Genomic DNA, 22,751 nt, shown 5'->3' on the forward strand with positions numbered 1-22,751 from the left:
GCCTGTCTAATTATCCTTTTTTCCTGGTTTAGGAGCATATGGAAACTTGGCAGCATTTGAGCAGAGGTGACTTTCAGAGCTAGAGTCCGGGAAGGAAAAAAGGCTTTGCTCATAGTCTATGGTTGTTAATGGCTATTAAAGACCACTTCATCTCATTTAAACTTAAAAGAAGCTGGGGTACAGAGGAGATAAATTGCTGATATTGGCGATAGATTCCGAAGCCTAAACTGACTCTACTTACATCTCATTAGATGGCTCGTTTTTTCTTATTCCCTTGGTTCTCCCACTCTTCTTGCACACGGTGAACTTGAGTGCAGCGTTCTAACGCTTGGTCAGTATGTTTCCCAAAATTTCCAGCAGGATTGACTCATTAAAACATCTTCAGTTCTCTGAGCGTGTAAGGCAATCTTACCTCTAACCCGGACAGAGGCGGCAGAAAAGGAACCCTAGGGCCTTAGCCCGGGTGGGGGCGGGGGATCGAGGCAAGGTGGGGCACCCCGAGACACGCTCAAGTTTGTTCAGGGAGGGGCAGCTCAAGAGAGCTTCTCAGGCCGAGTCCTGCTCAGCAGGGCAATTACACCGGGACGAAGATAGGGAGTGCCCGAGGAGCAGGAGGTGCGCCTGTGCTCCACTCCTTTCTCCCTGGGCCAGGAGACATACAGGGTTTTTCAGAAGCGCACGCTGCACACGCTCAGTGTAAAAGAGGTAGTGCTCAGCTGACTCCTTCCTAGACTGGGGATTGGCTCTGCAGGGTGTGCGAACCACAGGGGAGAAAGGGAGTTGGAGAGATGTACGTGACCAGCGGGGTGTGCAGCCGCGCCCAGTCGAGCCGAACCCCGCGCAGGCACACTCCTGACGCCCCGCCCCGCCCGTGACGTGCGCGCGCGGGGCCTCCACCCCATCCCCCCGCCCGCGCGTTACCCCCCGCGCTGCCTCCGCCGTTCCCCGCCCCCTCGACTCTGGGGCTGCCCTCGTCGCTGCCTGACCCAAGGTCCGGCAGCTTCTACTTTTCCGGCCCCCGCCGAGGGACCGAGGCGGCCCACCCCGGGGGAACGGGTGCGCTCGGGACACGTGGTCGTTTCGGAGCAGGTTGGAGTGAGCAGCGGGCGGCGCTGCGGGGACAGGCGCGGCGGGCAGCCCCAGGGGCAGCGGCAGGGTCCTGGCGAGGGGAGGACAGGGTTGCGGCGGGCGGAACGGTGTCTCCTTCACTTCGCCCTCCAGCCGCGGCAGCTGCAGCCCGACGCCGAGCGAGCCGAGCGGCCTCAGCTGCTAGCGGAGCGGCAGCGGCGCCTTCCCTTCCCCCCCTGGAGACCACCAGGTACCACCACGCCCGCCTCACTCGGACCCTGGGCCTAGGCCCCGGCGGCCAAGCAAGACGCCTGAGTCGTTCTCGGGGTCGGCCCTGACTCCCTAAGATGGCCGCGCTGCCCCGCGGCCCCTCTTCCCGATATCTGAGACCCCCTTCTGGCCCCTCGATTCGCTTTTGACCCCTGCTGACCGCACTTCTTGTCCCTCCCTCAGATCACCTCTCCCCACGGCCTCGCCATGGCGACCTACGGACAGAACTGCGCGCGGCGTAAGTCTAGCGGGGTTCTCTGCGGGGTGGGGCGGCGGTGACCCGGCAGCCGAAGCCTGTTGACCAGAAAACCGCAGCTTCTTTTCTCGTATCTTTCCAAGGGCTTGTAAACTCACCCCTTTCGGTAGCCAGTCCACTGTCTGACTTCCCTGGCTCTGCGGAGGAGGGTGTAAGTGGCATGGATTTCGGATAGGGGGACTAGGCCTGGGGAGTTGGTCTGTGGCCGCATTCACCTTCAGTTTTTGGACGTGCGTTTGATGAACTCAGAAGCAAAAAGTTATTTGTCGGATTCAGCCTGTGGAGGATTGGGCCGGTCACTTTTCTAGAGGAAGTAGTAATCCCCCTTCTGAGAGCGCAAGGTCATTACATGTGCTCCTAAGGGCGTGGACGCGCTATGTAGAATGAATGAGCTGGTGTGGCGAGTTCAGATTGCTTGCCCTTAAGTCTCATAGCATTGGCCGAGGACTTGAGTGTCATATTAATATGTTTAAAGTGTATTGGATGTTTAGTTGATGCAGACGGTTGAGTTAAACATAGGTGGCTGCATTTTTTAAGTTCCAGTGTTTAGGTTGCCCAAATATGAGTTAATTTTCTCTTTCCATTCTAGAATATTGTTTTGGCCTCAGTGCGGATACTAAAGGATAAATGAGGGAGTGAAGGGGACATGTCTTAGTATTTTATTTTAACTCATTTGGTTAAATTGGCCCATTCCAGTGGGCCAATTTACATATATACCTATATCCATTCCAGTGGATTTTGGCAGATAAATTTTTATGTATAGGGATATATGTGTATTTGTACTAGTCCCTAGGAAGTGAGGTTATAAACACTGTAAATTTAGGAATAGAAAGTCTGGAGGGAGTTTCCCAAGTTTGTATAGATACTTAAGTGTTATTATCCATTTTAGAAATAAGCCTTTGGTGCTGATATTTCCCTCATGGAGTTTTATTGTCTTTTTATTGTAGCTTCTAGTGGTTTCAAAACCAAGGTGGCCTTCTTGGATTTAATGATAACAGTGGGTCCTAAGTTAGTTTTGGGGCAGACTGGGAGAACAAGGACATTAACACAGGAATGTTTCTTCCCACCAGCAATGTGTATTCCTCCATCATATGCTGACCTTGGCAAAGCTGCCAGAGATATTTTCAACAAAGGATTTGGTAAGAACTGTTTAAAAATTCTAGATTAGAAGTGAAAATGTGTAAGTTTGTACTGCTCGGTGAAATTAATAATTTCTTCAGATAACTCTCCTGGTGAAAGAGTACCGTAACAATCTACATTCCCCTTCCATCCCAGTTTTCTCCATTTTTTCATTCTTTAGTTCAAGAAATTTACCTTTAAGGGAAAAAAAAAAATGTATGCTTTTATGCTCAATGATGCAGTTTAGGCCTTGGTTGACTAGAATTACGTTTGTTTTTTTTTTTTTTTTTACTGTTTTGGGCTTTTATGGTGGTGACTTCTAAAAGATTATGGGGTTTTTCAAATAAATTTGGGTTTTCTTGATGATTTTGTTCCATATCCCACCCTCCCTATCCTTTTAGCTCTTTCTGAAGTTGTTTAGATTATTGATCCCAAACTGCAGTATGCTTTTGGGACAAATGTTGTAAATGCTTGTATTTTAATAAGTTGTTGACAGTTCTCGTATTTAAATTGAATCGATTGTCTGATCTGATATTTAGGTTTGAAAAGCATTCTTTAGTACGTGCTTTGTTAAAAATGATTTGAAAGCCTTTTTGAGGATGGGTGCTAAATACACACTGACACACTAGGCATAGCTTCCTGGAGATGTTCTGTCCTTTACATGTTAGTTTATAGAGTAATTAAAATTGTTTTCATTTAAATACTGTGTATTAACACATTTATCTTTCTCTAAATATGTGAAATTTTTTTTATATGTAGAGTCAGCCATTGGTATGCATCTTTTTGTACAAAAGAATCATTTTGTTCTTTTTTGCTTTCTTGAAGGTTTTGGGTTGGTGAAACTGGATGTGAAAACAAAGTCGTGCAGCGGCGTGGTGAGTGTTAGGTATTTGATAAGTTCTGACAAACTTTTATGTAACTTTTCAACACATAAAATAGTTAGAACTGAAAGATGTCTACCCACTTTATTTTAAAGAAGAGGCAAAAGATAATTTCATATTAAGAGAATTTTATCTTGATGTATTTTGGCTTTAGATATGATTTCTGATTTTCATGTGTTTTGCCATGCACGAGAAATTCAGAAAAGACACTTAAGTCTTGTTTGCAAGCTTGAAGGTAGGAAACTTGTTACACTTTTTTGTAACCCATTTAATATCTTTGAAAAGCGTTCAGGGGGACTTCCTGATGGTCCAGTGGCTGAAACTTCATGTTCGAGGTGTAGGGGGCCTGGGTTTGATCCCTGGTCAGGGAACTAGATCCCACATGCTACAATTAAAGGATTCCACATGCTGTAACCAAAAAAAGGGTCTTGTATGCTGCAGCTGAGACCCAACACAGGCAAATGAATAGATAAATAAATATCTTTTGAAAAAAGGAAAAATACTTAAGAGTCCTGGGCATAAACATACTCAATAACTCTTAATTTGAGTGTACTAATTATTTATATAATGGTCATAATCTAGCAGCCCTCCTTGGGGGGAAATTTCCACTTGTATTTTGTGAATTTAGAGAGTCTTAAATTTGAGTATTTTTAAAGAGGTTAATATTTTTATATTTGGATGTCTTGATTCTACCTAACAAACTCCCTCAAAGAGAGTAAAGTAAAACTATATTTTTTGTAATTTTTTTTCCTCCTAAAAATTTTTTTAGATTCTTTAGGGGATGGGTATAGTGTGTGCATATTGAATGTTATTATTTTGATAAATTATTTCTATAGTTAACTCCCTTAGTATATTTAGTGCACTTAGTGCAATTGGTATTTACTTAAATTAATAATTTTGTAGTTTCTTAATGCCTAGATTTGGATTTCTTGGGTTTTATATTGGTCACATCTGTTTGGTTTCTTTGGTCAGAAAGGAGGCCTGAGTATTCAGTGTGGGTGAGTGACTTACTAGCCCAGGGTAACAGGTTACAGAGAGCAGTGACTTGGTGTTTGTTTGTGTTCACTCTTCTGACTTGTTGGCCCCTTTTAAATAAGTTGCTGAAACACAAAGCCCTTCTTAAAAAAAGTAGAAGATTCAGTTCTAGTGTTTAAGATTTTACTTGCTGGCTGAAGGGACAAAATCAGCTTTAAACTGGGGAATAATCAGAGCAGTATATCTAGTACTAGATTGTTTGATAAATCAAAATCTTTGTTTGAAAGGAAAGGTTTACTGTGGACAGGAATGTATTTTATATTGTTTTCATAATGCATTCCTTTTGTGTTCAGTTCAGTCATTCAATCGTGTCTGACTCTTTGCGACCCCATGAACTGCAGCACGCCAGGCCTCCCTGTCCATCACCAACTCCCGGAGTTCACCCAAACCCATGTCCATTGAGTTGGTGATGCCGTCCAACCATCTCATCCTCTGTTGCCCCCTTCTTCTCTTGCCCTCAATCTTTCCCAGCATCAGGGTCTTTTCAAATGAGTCAGCTCTTCACATCAGCTTCAACATCAGTCCTTCCAATGAACACCCAGGACTGATCTCCTTTAAGATGGACTGGTTGGATCTTCTGCAGTCCAAGGGGCTCTCAAGAGTCTTCTCCAACACCACAGTTCAAATGCATCAATTCTTCTGCATTCAGCTTTCTTTAGAGTCCAACTCTCACATCCATACATGACCACTGGAAAAACCATAACCTTGACTAGATGGACCTTTGTTGGCAAAGTAATGTCTCTGCTTTTTAATATGGTTTTTAATATCCTTTTGTGTAGAGCACGTGAATATATGCAAAACTTTGACAAAATCAGACCTATTTAATCCTCCAGAGATAGGAGGCTTAAACTTTTTAAAGTTGCGATAACTGAGACCCGGAAAAGTGTCTTCCTTAGTGTTACTCATTTAGTAAATGCCAGCCAGAACTTGATATCAGGACTCCTAATTTTATATCCAGTGTTATTTGCTAACACAATCTGGTGCTTTTTACTATGGGCATTGAGCGCCGAGTTTTGACTCAGTTTCTATTGATGAAAGCATCTAATTTCAGGAGACAATGTGTAAGACTCTTATATAGTATATATGACCTGAAGAATTGAGTCTGTGTCACTGCAGAGCAGCAGTTACACAAATGATGTTTTGTAAGTGAAAGATGATTGGTCTTTTCTCCAATGGATACAGCTTTGGATATTTCCGCATTCTGCAAGTATCACAATTTCAGGTTGAAATTCTCTTCTTATCTCTAAAAAGTTCATATCAGCCGTTTTTAAATTTGGCTTTCCCATATAGAGTATAACATTGGTAGTCAAATTAGAACCCTCAAGGCATTTTAATATTTTATGTTCGAAGAGTTCAACTGCTTGCCTGTATACTAAGCTCATAAAGATTAGATTTCTGGATTATCTGTAGCAGATTTTAAATTTCAGATAAGCTCTTTCCATATTATATCTTCCTTTTCAGTTGGTGTACAGTTAGGGATTGGCAAGTTATTTATATTTGCTACAAACAGAAGATTATATGATATATCTCAAATCAGTCACTGCACAGATTTTTCTCCAGTGATCATCTGTTCTACAGAGTATAGTTTATATTATAGATGATATGAACCAGTTAAAGGGAATTTCCTTCCACCAATTTTTTTTTTTTTGGAAAATGTGAAAGGTGATTGGAAAGGCATAGAACCTGATGAAGACTGTGGCAGAAAAACAGAATATTGAGGTTACCAAAGAATTAAAAACTTTGTGTCATAGATTCTTTCAGTGGAGTGCTTTCCTTTTAGGGAATTTCAGGGACCATTTCATAGTAAATTGTGTGTAAACTGATTTTAATGGAGGGAGTGTATGATTAGCCATGCTGACCTAGTTAGTGTTTTCATTGACTATCTGGTAGATTGGAAGCAGTTCTAAAATACCCATTCACTATCCCTCTCCCCCCACTGATTTTTTTTTTTTAACTCAGGATCACTTTAGCAGGAATTTCCTTAAAAACTTTATAGTTTGTTGTTCACTTGAGAATCATATTCAAGTAACTTTTGATCTGTTGGTTGAAAATGTCAGCAGTAACAAGATGGTAGTAATTAACAAGCTAGTTTGTCACTCTTGTATTTACTCAGTAGCAGAGGGTTAGGAGTGTTTGGGAAGCTAGAAAAAGGGATTAGTGAATTACTAAGGGTTTCAGTGGGGTTTGTGTAAGTTAGAAAGTGTATCATTGCAGGCTTACGAGAAAGTTTCTGAACTTTTTTATTGTCTTGTTAGGAATTCTCGACATCTGGTTCATCTAATACAGACACTGGTAAAGTTACTGGGACCTTGGAGACCAAATATAAATGGTGTGAGTATGGTCTGACTTTCACAGAAAAGTGGAACACTGATAACACTCTGGGAACAGAAATCGCTATTGAAGACCAGGTAACATTTTGAAAATGTGGTTTAGTATTATTTTATTTTTGTGTTTCAAAAAGGAAATAAACTGAAAAAAAATTCTTTTTCTCTTGAAATAGATTTGCCAAGGTTTGAAACTGACATTTGATACCACCTTTTCACCAAACACAGGGTAAGCATGGGCATTTTTATCTGCTTTAAGTTTAAAGCTTTCTTCAGTGTATTTAAGGAAAGGTACACATTCAGGTGCTATGTGTTGGCAAGTTTCTGTTTCTGCCTTTGGAGCATGAGCAGTATGGTTCTTGGCTTGCCTTCAGCTATTTGCCTTTTATCACTGTGCCACTAACTTGGAATGAACATTTTTTTAAATAGGTTTTTGTGACTGATAGCAACTCTGCAAAGCATTCTTCCTATAGTAGTGGCAATCTAGTCACCCCAAGTGCCTTTGTCTTTTAGTTCATTGAGCTGTGGGTTTGTTTGTTTTTTTCTTTTTTTAGCCTCTTATGATTATCTTGCCACCTGTTCGGAGGCATACCTTAGAGATATTGGAAGTTTGGTTCCAAATCACCGTAGTAAAGTGAATATTGTGAAAAAGCAAGTCTTCCAGATTTTCTAGTTTCCCAGTGCATATAAAAGTTCCATTTACACTAGAATATTGGCTAGTAAGTATAAATAGCATTATGTTGGGGGAAAAACAATATACATACATACCTTAATTTGGATGGCATCACTGACTCGATGAACTGAAGAAAGCCTGCATGCTACAGTCCATGGGGTTGCAAAGAGTCCGACATGACTGACCGACTGAACTGATACCTTAATTAAAAAACACATCTGAGCCTTCAGTAGTAGCATCAAAAGATGAGTGACCACAGATGACTGTTACAAAGACAGTATAATAATAAAGATGTTTGAAATGCTGTGAAAACTACCAAAATGTGACACAGAGGCACAAAGTGAACAAATGCTGTTGGAAAAAACACCAACAGGTTTGCTTGGTGCAGGATTGCTGTAAACCCTTACTTTGCGTGTGTGTGGGGAAGCACTATAAAGTGAACTTCGATAAAACAGTGAAGTATGTCTCTACTCCCCATTATAGTGAGATTGATTTAAGTCTGTTTTGTACCTGCTGTCTGTAAACCTTTTTTTTACTGGCATCAGTTTTAAGTCAGTTTGTTCTTTTTCTAGAAAGAAAAGTGGTAAAATCAAGTCTTCTTACAAGAGGGAATGTATAAACCTTGGTTGTGATGTTGACTTTGATTTTGCTGGACCTGCAATCCATGGTTCGGCCGTCTTCGGTTATGAGGGCTGGCTTGCTGGGTACCAGATGACCTTTGACAGTGCCAAATCAAAGCTGACAAGGAATAACTTTGCAGTGGGCTACAGGACTGGGGACTTCCAGCTACACACTAATGTGTAAGTATTTCTTTTTTGGAATATTATGATGTGGGACCTCAGAGTGGTGTTGCTATCTCCTGTCATCTCTGAATCTTGGTACAACCTAAAGGAGTTCTCCTAACATAAAAATATCATCTTTGGGCATTTCTTGAGTGCCCTCTCAGAAGTATATAGAAATGTTACTCTGTATAAAAAACGTTACTCTGAATTTTGGTCCTGAGAGAGTAAAGTAAATGTTCATTTCACATGAGGCTTAATGTGCTTTGGATTTTTGGAAGAGGCTAAGACTTGGTGGTCCCCTTGGTGGTCTACTGGTTAGGGTTTGGCACTTTCACTGCCGTGGCCTGAGTTCAGTCCCTGGGCGGGGAACTGAGATCCCACAGGCTGCACAGTGTGGCCAGGGGAAAAAGCTGAGGTGCTGCCAGACTCTGCTAGTGCTCTCGTTTGATTGTGATGTGTGCGGTGCTCGTTTGGTAGGATTGTCTAAAGTGTATAGAGTCTTTTCTTAACCCAAAGTAAATGTATATGTGGAAAGGACTTAAAGAATTTTTTCCCTTACAAAAATGATGCGTTGGTATGTAACAAGTAAAAGAAGAAAACCAGAATTGTCCATAATCCCACCACCTAGATGTATAATTTTTGTTAACTATTAATGCTTTGATGTTTCACCGTTTTATATGTGTATATATAAAATACATGCCAGAAAGACTGTTTCATAACCTTCTCCGCTACATTAATGTATTATGATCATTTTCTTATAGCGTTAAAATTATGTAGTTTTAGTGATTGTTAGTGGCTGCATGGTAATTCTGCTGAATGGATATACCATGATTTATTTGACCAATTCATGTTTTTAGAACTTTAACGTTTTTAGTGAAACACTAGAAACCCATGTAAGCAGTGGCTTTTATTTAGATGTGATGCTATAGTGTCAGCCATGTGCATTAGACATTATTACATTGTGTAGTCTGGATTGACTAATTTAAAATATCTCATAGCAATGATGGTACAGAATTTGGAGGATCAATTTATCAGAAAGTATGTGAAGATCTTGACACTTCAGTAAACCTTGCTTGGACATCAGGAACCAACTGCACTCGCTTTGGAATTGCAGCTAAATATCAACTGGATCCCACTGCTTCCATTTCTGTAAGTACTCTTGTCGGCTTAGAATGGGATTTTCATTGTGGGACTTAATCTTTGGGTCTATTAGATTGTGTTGAAAATTGTAACTGTGGTTGGAAATTGTAATTGTAAACCACAGTTTATACACAGATTGAGATTAGAACTTGGAATGCTGGTTTTTCTGTGGCGATAGTGTTAGATGTTTGATATCCAGGCCACAGGAGTGTGTTTTAATTAACCTCCAAGCTACTGAAGTAGTACGAAAAGTGAAAGTGTTGGTCGCTCATTGTGTCTGACCCTCTGCAACCCCATGGACTGTAGCCTGTCAGGCCCTTTGTCCATGGGATTCTCCAGGCAAGAATACTGTTGCCATTCCTTTCTCGAGGGGATCTTCCCGACCCAGGAATTAGACCCAGATCTCCTGCACTGCAGGCAGGTTCGTCGCTGTCTGAGCCCCCTGGGAAGCCCACTGAAATAGCGCACATGATGACTGTGCACCCCAGTCCTGTCCAGGCTGGGGAGGCCAGTGTTTCCGGGTCCTGGGCAGCTCTCCTTGTTGGGAACTAACAGTATTTTGTTACTTTGCGCCTGACTTCAGTGGTTTACAAAATATCTTCTGACTTGATCTCAGCAGCCAGTAGTACACATGCTGTTTTGCAGGTGAAGAAACTACAGCTTGGAGAGGAGGACTTAGTTCGCTGCAAGGGAGGGAAGAAAGGAGGGGTAGTCCAGGACTGGACATGCAAGGCTTTCAGTCTCCCTCCTGTCTAGGGTGTCCAGGTAGCTCATTTTGCGTTGCCTGGGACTATCCCAGCTTTAGCACTGGAAGTCCTACAGAAACTTCCCCTTTACCTCAGGTTAATTGAGTTGTATGGCCACCCTAGTCCTGTCCTTGGACCCTTTCTGCCGTTTCTTCCTTCAGTCATAGTGGATTGTGGTGGGAGGGAGTGCAGTGTCTGAGGTGTGGAACACCGGCTCCAGTTCCAGGCAGATCAGCAACTATTCTGTGTGTTGGTTGGTTATAGGTCAGGCACTGTTTATACTGGAATAAGAAACCTTAATGAGAGTTACTTCTGTTACATAAAATGATCTTTACTCCTGGGGACAATATGTTTTAATAATTTAGGCAGTTAAGTTTTAACCCCATTCTTGTTTCTTAGCAGAGTTATCAGAGAGAATGAGAAGCACCCAGAATGCTTTTCCCATTGGCAAAACAGTGATTCATTTATTTTCCCCTTCTCTGTTTCTAACTACACCTCAGCAGTAAAACCCTCAGGATCCACACTATGCTGTGGTAGCTGCATTGCTGTTCTTTTCAAATGTGTGTCTCTGGCACCCTCACAGGTTTAATACCAGCAGAAGATGTAGCTCTTTCACAGTCTAAAATGGGAAGAATGCAGCTTGGGACTTGTGTATCAGTGAATGACTTCAGAGGATTAATTTGGAAATGTATTTAGCATATCCCACCTAAGTTGTGCTGCTGTTACTGTAATCAAGCATCACCCCTGAAGCCTTGCATACTGCTCCATCAGTTTTGTGGTTGATTCCTGAAATAGTAGGAGCTATTTTATTGTCTGGGCTCTTGATTTGTTTGGCAGGCTTCCCAAGAGGCGCAGTGGTAAAGAATCTGCCTGCTGATGCAGGAGATGCAGGTTTGACCCATGGGTTGTGAAGACCCCCTGAAGAAGGGAAGGGCAGCCCACTCCAGTATTCTTACCTAGAAAAATTCCATGGACAGAGGAGCTGGGCAGTCTGCAGTTCACAGGGTCACAGAGAGTTGGACATGACTGAACTACTCAGCACCCTTGATTGGTTTGGCACAAGATGGTTACTGGTGGACATTTCTTCCTTAGATAACTAACTCACATGGTCATGGGAGGCTCATGGAGACTTGGCTATAGTGCCAAGTGAATACAGGTGTCGTTTATCTGACGTTTGCCTGTATGTCAGGGACTACTTGTTACCTTTTTGTTTCCATAGCACTCGGAATGCTGAAGAGCAAAGAAACCAGACTAGGCAAGCTGGGCCATGGAGACTGGGATGAGATGATCCCATGACAGCCATAGGCCTCTGGTGTGGCTTAATGGTCTTAGAAGTGGGAGAGAGTGGAGCTAGAAGCTTCTGACCATGTCTTCCTCTCCAGAATTTCTCGTAGCCTTTGAAAGTCTGTGACTAAAATCCTAAAATAGTGGAATGGTACAGGGAGGGTAGGGATCTGGACTGGTCAACAGTGCTCCGTTGGAACATCTTCTGAAGCACAGTCTAGTTATATGCAGCCAGGACCCAGGTTTGTACATGAGAGGTGTAGGAAAGTGAGGTAAAGAGGCTGTAGTCAGTCTTTTTTTTCAGAGGAAGTGCTTATCATTTGGAGATTTAGAATATGCATGGTTTAGATTCGTAAGGAAGACCCTTGAAAGTAGTGTGTGTCATAGTCACAACTTTATACACACGCCATATTTTGAAGGTGGTGTGTATGTCATGTTGTGTAGTTAGTGAGCCTGGTAAACTTCCATTTCTCAAATTCTGGTGTGGTTTTGTTGTGTTAGATTAGATTCAGCAAGAACAGTTTTTATGAGAGTACTTGGCTTTTGTGCTCTGTGGACAGTTGAGGGTCTGTAGATACATCCTCAAAGATAGCAAGAGTTTTGTGTCCTGCTGACAATTTGAGTTTAGTAGATAAGAGTTAAGTGGGGCCTGGTTTTTGCTTCAGTTCCATTGCTCTGTTGTGTCTGGCTTTGCGACCTCATGGACTGCAGCATGCCAGGCTTCCCTCTCCATCACCAACTCTTGGAGCCTACTCAAACTCATGTCCATTACGTTGGTGATGCCATCCAACCATCTCATCCTGTGTCGTCCCCTTCTCCCACCTTCAATCTTTCCCAGCATCAGGGTCTTTTCCAATGAGTCAGTTCTTCACATCAGGTGGCCAAAGTATTGGAGCTTCAGCATCAGTCCTTCCAATGAATATTCAGGACTGATTTCCTTTGTGCTCGACTTGTTGGATGTCCTTGCAGTCCGTGGGACTCTCAAGAGTCTTCTCCAACACCACAGTTCAAAAGTATCAATTCTTCTTTCTTTAGAGTCCAACTCTCACATCCATACGTGACTACTGGAAAAACCATAGCTTTGACTAGGCGGACCTTTGTGACAGAGGCATGGGTTGGTGGTGGCCTGCTGCAGGGTCGAGGGCATTGAGTGCAGCAGTGCATGGGACCTTTTGAAGGAGGCCGCCATTATCTTCATTACCATAGTTTGGCCTCAGGTCAAGCAACAGGGAGGGAACACAGCCCATCAACAGAAAATTGGATTAAAGATTTACTGAACATGGCCCACCCATCAGAAGAAAACCCAGTTTCCCCCCTCAGTCTCTCCCATCAGGGAAGTTTCCATAGGCCTCTTATCCTTATCCATCAGAGGGCAGACAGAATGAAAACCACAATCACAGAAAACCAACCAAACTGATCACATGGACCACAACAGCCTTGTCTAGCTCAAGAAAACTGTGAGCCATGCCATGTAGGGCCACCCAAGACAGACAGGTTATGGCGGAGAGACTTCCCTGGTGGCTCAGACGGTAAAATGTCTGTCTACAATGCGGGAGACCTGGGTTCGATCCCTGGGTTGGGAAGATCCCCTCGAGAAGGAAATGGCAATCCACTGCAGTACTATTGCCTGGAAAATCCCATGGACAGGGGAGCCTGGTAGGCTACAGTCCATGAGGTCGCAAAGAGTCCGACATGATTGAGCGACTTTACTTTCACTTTCTGACAGAATGTCCACTGGAGAAGGGAATGGCAAACCGCTTCAGTATTCTTGCCTTGAACAGTATGAAAAGGTTTTTGCTTAACTTAATACAATATTAAATTTTACTACCTCACATGGAAAAGTGAGCATGTCATGATTGCATGATAGAGAAATGGGCCTTGTCTCTCCATTCAAAGATTTGTCTTACATGTGTTTTTGCATTTTATCTTAGGCAAAAGTCAACAACTCTAGTTTAATTGGAGTGGGCTATACTCAGACTCTGAGGCCTGGTAAGTTTTAAGGGTTGTTCTGATAGTATTTTCAAAATCAGTTTTCATTTCTCAACTTATTTTGTAAACCTTTCAAAACAGAAGAATTGACAAAAGTACAATGAACACATGTTTACCTTTTGCTACAATTTTATTTTTATTTTTTTTAATGCTGGGCTATTTGGAAGTTGTAGCTATGATGACATTTCCCTAAATGGTTTAGTATGCAAACATTGTCCTTCATAGGCACAAGACTGGTTATTTACTTTTTTCACTTGTGCCTGAAATGTCTTGTAGTAATTTTTATTTCTCCAGTCATTGTTCACTCATTGCTTTGGTTGTTTGATCTCTAGAGTCTCATTTACTTTACGTAATAATTTGAGCCTTGCTTGTTTTCCAGAGCAGTACTTCTCTAATACAAGGGTGCCTGAATCACTTTGGGAATCTTATTAGAGTACATAGATCTGGGGTATGGCGTTCTGTCTTTCTGACAAGCTCTTAGGTGATGCCAGTGTCACTGGCTCTTGAACCAGCATTTGAATAGCAAGGTTCAGAAGCACTTGGAACCTTTTCCCCATACTTCGACTATTCTGAAACCTGAAGAAAAGAATGGTGCCTTGAACACTCAATCTTCCCTACAGTGGCCAGTTACTAACATTTACCGTGTTTGTTTTCTCCCTCCTTGTCTGTATACATAATCCTTTTCTCTTTTTTTTACCCACATATTCTTACAAATTAAATGTATATTTTGCAAACATACAGACACATCAGCCCTAGCATACATATGAGAGTAAAACATTTTTAACTGCATCACTTTAAAGGCATCATAACTACAGTACTGTTTTCACAGCTAAAGAAATGAACAGTTTAAAATAATACCTAATACATGGTCGATATGCAGATGTCCCTACTTGTCCCAAAATGTGTCTTGCTTGTAGCTTTTCCTTTCCTGGGGTCCACATTGTCTTTTAGTCTGGATAGTGCACTGAACATGATTGTATTTTCTAGAGCTATTTTGAGTTTGTTTTTTTTTTCCTGTTTGAGCTTCATTAACATTTTTATGCTCTGTGACTTGATGCTTTCCTTGCTCAGGATCGTGCCAAATGAATTGCCTGGTCTCTCAGGTACTCCCAAGTGCCCTCTGGTGGCTGGCACTATAGGTCATCTGGCAAGCTGAGAAAAAGTGACAGGCTGTGAGGTGACTGCTGGGTCCCATGAGGTCTTGCAGGTACATGATGGTTGTCTGCTTTTGTTTATAGGTGTGAAGCTTACACTGTCTGCCCTGGTAGATGGGAAGAGCATTAATGCTGGAGGCCACAAACTTGGGCTTGCCCTGGAATTGGAGGCTTAATTCAGCTGAAAGAAACCTCTGGAAATGGGTATCAGAAGATTTGGCCTTAATATATTTCCAGTGTGACCAGCAGGCTTCCCCCCGCACCCCCTGAAGGTGATCAAAACAAAGGATGATCTAAACAAGAGCTGTATTTTAAATATTTAGACAGTTACTTGTTAGCTGGTTTCTAGTTGAATTGGTTGTCTATCTAGTTACCAATACTGCAGTCATGCAGTCACCTATACATTATTTAAATGTATTTAACTGTTAAATGCGCTCCCCACCAATAATGAAATAGACATTTATGAAAACCGTGCAGCTGTGTGCATGTTTGTTTTATGCTCCTTTTAATGTTGAATATTGCCGTTGAATGAGCTGGATCAGTGGATGTCTTAAGGTTAAGATTTTTTGTTAAATTCAACCATCATTAGAATTACTTTTGGTATCCTGAAACATTACAAATTATGAATAAAATGAGTATACGTTATTAGTGACTCCAAGTATTTGCAGAGTTAAAAACTTGGCAGCTAGGGTCAAATATTCCTGGTAGGATATCTAGCTAGGACTTTATTTTTCCAGTGAGCATTTATTTTGCTCTTTTTATAAATATGTGCCACAGAGTCCTCTGACCCGAGAATAACTCCATAAAATGTTTAGACTACAGTAAAATAAGAAGATACATGACTTCATATCTTCAGTTTATAAATTTGTATAAAATTACATTGGATCATCATTAACTCCAGGAAAGATAAGTCAGTAAGTGAAGAAGAAGAGAAATGAAGGGATGGTGCTGAAGGTTGTATATACACACCATACCCCTTTGGGCTATTGCTCTGGAAATGATCCAGGCCCTAGTTAGGTGGGATGGGACTAGGTGTAGTCCCTAGTGGAATAAGTGGAATAAGGAGTAGACAGTGTCAGTACTCAGACAGTCTATATGGGCCCCAGGGAGAGATCTAACTCATCTCTTTCCAGGTAGACACTGAAAAGCTTGGGCCTAAGTTTGTGAGCAGAGTGGCTTCAAGCTAGGTGGCCATTGGCCTTAATCTGAGCTTGAACTGAATGATAGCAATTAATAGATGATTCTGGTTGGAAAAGTAGGAAAGGGGAATTTTGATGGGAGGAGAGTTGGAACAATATCATTGAAAGTTAGAGAAGAGTTTCGTTCAACACATTCATAATGCTAGATCTGTGGCATAGTTTGTAGTCAGAGAACAAAGAAGAAAATGTAGTGCTTGGACTCATTATCCAAAAAATGATACATGCTGAAAATTTCTAGGTCAAGAAGAATCTGATAAGAGAAACCCAGATAAGCTGTCCACACAGATGGAATGTGGGGCGCAAAGATCCCTCTGATTTTACTGTTTGTCCTAAGGAACTGGCTGGAATGGCCCACTGTATAAGACACAAACTTAATGGCAATAAGTTGGGATTTGAGCCAGTTTATTTTGAGTCATGCAGGAACTATTGCTAGGAAAGAAGAAAAACAAGAAAAGCTGTCTGCAAGCTAAGTGTCTATACTTAAGAGTAAAATGGACCTGTTCACCCATGTGCATCCCAGTATGCTTTTATGATTGGGAGAGCGGAAAATAGGTTTTCACCCAGGTTGCTGAGGGTTGTCTGAAATGCAGGGTATATCCGAGATGCCCAAGGGCTGTGAAAGTTGTCGGCTGTGGGCTCGGGCTCCTGTGGCCTTTCTTCTAGCCTCTTCCAGGTTTCCTTCTACTTCAGGGCTAATGTGGGGGCAAAACCTAATTGTGTTCTAGGCTGATGCTATTTCTGCCTGAAGCCTGAGGCAGTTTTAGTGGAAAGAACACTTCATATATGAGCCTGATCTTCATTTGTGGTGTAGAGGTAAGAACTTCCTACAGATCGGGGAGGTGCAAACAGGTTTAAACCAGAAGAGCGAAGCACCTGGCGCCCTCTGCTCCTCCGCTTACATAGGCTTTCATAGAAAACCTAATGTTTTCTTTGTCTCCCTCTGGGGAATGTGGTAAAAATTGCCTCCTACCTAGTGGACTGTCTGCTTCACACCTCTGGCCAGTGATCCCATGTCTCATGTTCCTCCAGGACTTATGGGGAGGACAGAATATATGAACTCCAGTCAGCCCTGAGGTCCTCAGTCAAGTGGCCTGGTGTCTCAGGGGATGTTGACTAGGGCCTCCACTGCACAGGTGAAGCCAGGTTCAGTTTTGTGAAGACGTGGGCACATGGCTAGCAGGATTGGTGTAGCCTACAGCGGTGCACAGTGCAAGGCCCATCTGCTGACACCAGATGCCAGTTTCTTCTCCACTAGTGTCCTAGCTTTAGTGAACAGTAACTTCATTCATTTGCTTCTCTTAGGAAGAGATGTAAAGAGGGAGTCTAAGAGACCTCTGCCAGTCTCCCAGCCCTTCGGTCCCCTGGAGGAAAATCTCCATAAGGATCTGGGGTTTCTAACCAGTTGCATGTGGGCTGGTCAGTTAAAACTTAATATCTGCCTCCAGTCAGCTGGAAGTTCCTGTGGTCAGGCCATAGTCCTCTGGTGCCAGTGGGTCCTCTGGAGTGTGCCAGGGAGGGGATGAATGTCTGTGGCCAAAAGGTTCCCTTTTGGTGAAGAAGTGGCCTTCCCTCCCTGCACCACTGAAGCACAAGAAGATCGTGTCCCAGGCCTCACTTTATTGTCGATTCAAAGCAGGCGTGGAATTGCTGGGGTTCCCAGGGCCCCTCCCTTGATGCCACTCACTAGGGGCCAGCCCTAGATCTTGAAGGCTAAGGTGAGGCCGTCGCCCAGGGGCAGGAGGCTGATGTGGACCCTGGCATCCCGCAGAATGCGCTCGTTCAGGTTTCGAACACACTGGACCGCCTTGTCCTGTGGTTTAGGCTGCAACACCTCTCCCTGACACAGGACCTGCGGAGGGGCGGGGCATTGTGGGGGCGGGGCCTGGGGAGCCTGAGCAGGAGGTGGGGCGAGAGCTGGCGACCTGGGATCTGAGCAGGGCAGAATGGAAAGCCCGGGAACTCTGTTGGAATCCCTGGGGGAGGAGCTTAAGTGACTGTTCTGGGCAGGGCTTTGGAGCACCGGCGAGGAGAAGCCTGAGGAATAGATGCACCCAGGCCAAGAGGGTCTCTTCTACCCCCCGGGGGCTGCCCCTTACACTGAGCACAGCGAGGACACCTCCGGGTCGCAGCAGCTGCAGACACCGCTCATAGTAGGCGGTGCAGTTTTCCTTATCCGCGTCCACCACAGCGACATCGAAGGTGCCGGCCTCACCTGCGGCCAGGAGCTCGTCTTGCGGGGGAGGAGGGGCAGAGGCGGCTGAGTCCGGAGGCCCCAGCAGCCAGCAGCCCCCGCCCAGGCCGGCCCAGGCGCTGTGGCCATTCAGGTGCTCGAGGGCGCCGGCCTGCCACCCTGCGTGTGGCCGCGGACCGGGTGGCGGGGGGCTGTCACTGCCCAAGCCCGCCTGGCGGACCGGGTCACTGGCTCGCGCCGGGTGGTCCCATTAGGGAAAAGGCGCCCAGGCCCTTTCCACTCCGTTGCTCACCCAGGGTCTCCAGGGCGGGCTTCAACCGAAGGTCGATTTTGTGCTCCTCTTCAGCCTGCAGGAGTGGGGTAAGAGTCAGCATGTCCCTTCTCCTGGAGCTGGGAGTGGTCGGGCTCCAGGGGCCTGACGAAGGCTCAGGTGTGTGGGACACTTACCTGCCTCCACAGGGGACGCCCCAGCTCCGGGGGCCCTGCGTCCACCTCGCAGGTCACCACGCACCCGGCCGGGGGAAGGGCCAAGGCCAACGCTAGGGCTGAGTAGCCTGTGAAAGTGCCTGGGGAAATGGACACGGACAGGCTCAGACCAGAGTAGGGTGTCAGCCCGGTGACGCCAGTCCCCGGCCTCCCCGGCCGTGTGCCTACCCAGGTCCAGTGCCTTCTTAGCCTTGATGAGGCGAGCCAGGTTGGCCAAGAGCTGGGCCTGCTCACGGGTCATCATGGAATCCCCCTGCGGCTGCTCCAGGGTCAGCTGCGTCGAGGGAGGAGAAGGTCGCACTAGCTCTGCCAGTCACCCCTCTGCGCCCGAAGTTTAGAGCCCCAGGGGCGTGGCTGTGGGCGTGGCTCAAGGGCGGGCCCTCCGAAGGCTCACTGTGCCCGGCCTAGGGAGCCCGGAAGCCCAGAAAGGGACACTGCCGCAGCCCAAGGTCACACGGCCACGTGGGTCCCTCCCGGCCCGAGCTGGGCGCCCAGTCCCGCTCTCGGCCCTGCTGACCAGCCGCAGGCTCCGCAGCGCCGGGTGCTCCCGCATGGAACGGCTCAGCAGATACTGCCACAGGGGGCTGTCCTCAGGGGGCAGCAGGCGCTTCTCTAGCCGGGATCGCCAAGGAGGGAACCATCTCCCTGCCGGGGAGGGGTGGTGCCGGGTCAGGGCCTGGATCTCGAGTGCTAGGGGTTAGCTAGCCTCAGCCACAGGTCAGCCTCGCTTCTGCGCCCGCCCGTCTCCCCGCGAGGCCTTTGCCTAGGGTACCGAAGGCCCGGCGCTACTCACCCAGGAAGAGGCCGCTGGCGAAGGCAGCGCCCAGTGCGGCCGAGCCCAGGGCCAGCGCAGCGGGCACAGAGATTCGGGGCACTGGCTGGGTCATGGTGCGGGCCGGAGGCAGCTGGCGTCCAGGTTACTTGAGCTGGGGCTACTGGGACCGCCGCAGGACCCGCGGACCCTCGCGGCTCCGCCTTGCCGGGGCAGTGTCCTCGGAGCCGCGGTCTCGACCACCATCTGGCGGCCACATGGCCTTACTGCAAGCCCCCGCCCGAGGGGTTCTGGTGTCATCTGGTGGCCGTTTTAGCAACTGCGCCGGGCAAGGAGGAAGCACTACATCGGATGTTTGGGTTTCTCCGTCCGACGCCAGAGGTCTAGGGGCCTAAGTCCCAGAGGAAAATTTGAAGTGGCTCAGATAGTAAGAGTGTGCCTGCAATGCAGGAGACCCGGGTTCGATCCCTGGGTTGGGAAGATCCCCTGGAGAAGGAAAGGGCCACCCACTCCAGTAATCTTGTCTGGAAAATCCCATGGACATAGAAGCCTGGCAGGTACAGTTCATGAGGTCTCAAAGAGTCAGACACGACTGCGCGACTTCACTTTCACCTTCTGGCTCTGCTTCTTCCTCATCTCTACCGTTTTTTCTGAGAACCCCTTGGGGCATATGTGAGTGGATGAGTAGACTGTCGGTATAATAGGATAGTAACAGGTACAAAATGATAGAAATTAAAGGAGCCCTGGGAGTGACTGAGAGAATCAAAGGAGGCCTCTTGGGGGAGGTCACCAAGGATGTCAGGCTGAAGGAGTGTGTGTCTGGGGGGGACACAACCATAGGAGGGGTTCAGGAGCTGGGGCAGGTCTGGTTGATGGGGTGCTGAGACAATATCCTTAGCTAGAATCCTGGGTGCCAGCTGGACTTGGGTGTGAGATTTCGGCCGCATCAGTCTCTCTGAGCCTCTGTTTTTCCTTTGTGTAAAACTGGGACCATCGTCTTAACATTACTGACACTAGATCACACAGCCTGGCACACAGTAGGTGCTCCAGAAATGGCAGCCGTGGTTATGGTCACAGGTCGGAGGGAAGACATCTTGAGGAGGGGCATCAGAGTGCAGGTGAGTCCCCCTTGCAGCTCTGTTCAGCAGGGATGCAGGGATACTGTCCTCTGAACAGCGAGGAGAGCACCGGCTGTGTGCTGAAGGGGGTGGGTGAATAAGAGAAGCTGTCCTGGCTTGTGTTCATGACGCTGAGCTCAGAGATCACAGGACATAGGGAACTGGTGAGCAATCCCAGCTTCACAATTTCCTCTTCTGTAAAATGGGGTTCTTCATAGTCCCAACCTCCCTGGGGTGGGGCGGGGGGCGGAGGGGGGGGTGGGGAGAAATGGAGTGAAAAAATCCAGGTGAAGGATTCACACAGAGCCTGGCACTTAGTGGGCTATAAGTGTTACATTTAAATGAGTCCAATTCCATCGGCCGCTGCTCCAAGGCTGTCCCCTGACACCAGCCCTTCCGAAAACGCACTGGGCAGACTGAAGCTCCGCTGCGGGGAGCTTCCCAGGCGAGGATCGGCCCAGCAAGGCTCAGAGACCGGCTTGCTCGGGGGCTGGGGCTGGGGCGGGGGCGGCTTGGCTGAGGCTGAAGACCCGGGCGAACTGAAGAGGCCCGGAGCCCAGAACTGACCCGAGATGTGGAAGCCCGGGCACGTGGGTAGACCACGAGGAGTGGAGGGCGGGATCGCCTTGCAGACCCAAGGGTGGGCTGATCCTTTAACCAATCAGCCCGCTGCCCCCCGGGAGGGGTTACGGGAGGAGCCTGTTGTCTGGGTGCTGGGTGGGTTCGAGTCAGCCCTCCTAGTTCCTCCCAGTTCCCCCCAGTGCCCCGTCGCCAGGCAAGCGGCCTGCTGGGAAGGGTAGTGAGTTTCCCCCTGCCTTTTGATCTTTTGCATCCTGCTTGTCCCCACAACTGTTTCTCTGACCTGACTATTCTCCAGGGTAAGGACTGGGGCCACTATTCTCTCCCCCACCACCTGCTCCCAGCTGAGCACACAGCAAGTGCTCAACAAATGCTCTCTGAATACCGAGCTGGGGAAGCCTCCGGCTCCTGGCTGCCGCCGGAACTGCCTGTCAGGGCGGTGCAAATAGTAACAGCGAGCGGCGTTTCACTGAGCCTCAGGCACTATGATCCAGCCTCCTTGTGGGTTCAGTTCAGTTCAGTCGCTCAGTGGTGTCGGACTCTTTGCGACCCCATGAGCCGCAGCACGCCAGGCCTCCCTGTCCATCACCAACTCTCGGAGCCCACCCAAACCCATGTTCATCGAGTCGGTGATGCCATCGAACCATCACATCCTCTGTTGTCCCCTTCTCCTCCTGCCCTCAATCTTTCCCAGCATCAGGGTCTTTTCAGGTGAGTCAGCTCTTCGCATTAGGTGGCCAAAGTATTATTCCCATTTTCTGGAGGAGAAAACCAAAGCTCAGAGAGACTACTTCACACTTACTTCCCCAGCCCTGATTTGTTAACCTCTCTGGCCCCCTGGTTGGGGGTCCCACAGTGAGCTCTTTTGACCCAGAGGAAACCAGACTCCCAAGAAGTGCTTTCCTGGCACCCCCACTGAGACCCTTCCACCAAACCAGGTGGCAATGGGGCCCTGGGCTCAGCCTGGCCTGCAAACCCTCTCTCCTTCTTGTCTGGGGGTCTAGGTTTGGGCAACCCCCAAGCTCACACCAGAGCCTCCCTCTCCGAGCCTGGCTTCAGCCTGGAGCCTGTGGAGGTGGGGGGCAGCCAGGGAGGGGAGGCATGTCACCATATATCCCCGTCAGATTAAAAAACTAATTTGAAAAGATTAATGTATTCCATTCTTGTTACGCTGGCTCTGATACCTCTGGGCCTGCGGCTGCTCTGCCTCCTGATTATTGAATTTTTATGGCCTGGTAATTAATTGCAGATTCCCTGTTTTGTTCTATTTCTTTTTCTCTGACATTTTAATTTCAACAAAAAGCAGTGGTCTCCATGCAGGTTCTCTCTGGAGATCCTAATGGTCTATAAAACAGAATGACTTATAGACGTGGCACCCACTTCAGTTGGCGAGCGATTGTTTGAAACCTTGCTGATCACGCAAAATTTAATTTTTCCACCTCCCTCCCCTAGTCGCTACTCATTTCTTGTCTCTTCCATTACAGTGCCCGTATCTCAACTCACAATGAGGGGAGCAAAGTGTCGCCTCTGAAACCGTTACAGTGCCTTTGCCTCGAAGGCCAGGGGGCTAAAGACAAAGTAGGCTTCGATTACTTTCCGTGGAGGTGGCCCCAGTGGTGGTGGTGGGAGCTGGGCCTCTCCAGAGGGCCACATGGATGTGGGCAGCTGCCCCCAGGGGTGAGGGA

General features: G+C 46.6%; 2 protein-coding genes and 1 long non-coding RNA gene across 4 annotated transcripts in view; 2 read left to right on the plus strand and 1 right to left on the minus strand.

The window, feature by feature from the left end:
- Nucleotides 1–955: 955 nt before the first annotated feature.
- On the plus strand, nt 956–15,195 carry VDAC2 (voltage dependent anion channel 2). Of its 2 annotated transcripts, none has more exons than XM_042240757.1 (10): nt 956–1,089; nt 1,522–1,576; nt 2,665–2,733; nt 3,539–3,588; nt 6,885–7,037; nt 7,130–7,182; nt 8,199–8,426; nt 9,407–9,557; nt 13,510–13,567; nt 14,806–15,195. In XM_042240757.1, the coding sequence occupies exons 2-10, from the start codon at nt 1,546–1,548 to the stop codon at nt 14,895–14,897; spliced, it is 885 nt and encodes a 294-aa protein (XP_042096691.1). In that variant the 5' UTR covers nt 956–1,089; nt 1,522–1,545; the 3' UTR covers nt 14,898–15,195. The 2 variants fall into 2 exon arrangements, with proteins under 2 accessions (XP_042096691.1, XP_004021550.1); XM_004021501.5 differs by lacking the exon at nt 956–1,089 and adding an exon at nt 1,199–1,318.
- Nucleotides 15,196–17,517: 2,322 nt separating this feature from the next.
- Nucleotides 17,518–19,600, minus strand: COMTD1 (catechol-O-methyltransferase domain containing 1). Its single transcript, XM_027962394.2, has 7 exons — nt 19,391–19,600; nt 19,115–19,242; nt 18,766–18,871; nt 18,559–18,677; nt 18,404–18,458; nt 18,017–18,150; nt 17,518–17,769 (listed from the first exon to the last, which is right to left on the minus strand). Exons 1-7 carry the CDS (start codon nt 19,482–19,484, stop codon nt 17,617–17,619), a joined length of 789 nt encoding a protein of 262 aa, XP_027818195.2. The 5' UTR covers nt 19,485–19,600; the 3' UTR covers nt 17,518–17,616.
- Nucleotides 19,601–19,726: 126 nt separating this feature from the next.
- Nucleotides 19,727–22,751, plus strand: part of LOC106991580 (uncharacterized) — a 117,595-nt gene continuing 114,570 nt past the window's right edge. Inside the window, exon 1 of the long non-coding RNA XR_009598549.1 lies at nt 19,727–22,644. This is a non-coding gene — a long non-coding RNA (uncharacterized LOC106991580). The remainder of the gene's footprint in view (nt 22,645–22,751) is intronic.

The sequence above is a fragment of the Ovis aries genome, chromosome 25, assembly GCF_016772045.2.
Source record: "Ovis aries strain OAR_USU_Benz2616 breed Rambouillet chromosome 25, ARS-UI_Ramb_v3.0, whole genome shotgun sequence".
Taxonomy (NCBI): domain Eukaryota; kingdom Metazoa; phylum Chordata; class Mammalia; order Artiodactyla; family Bovidae; genus Ovis; species Ovis aries.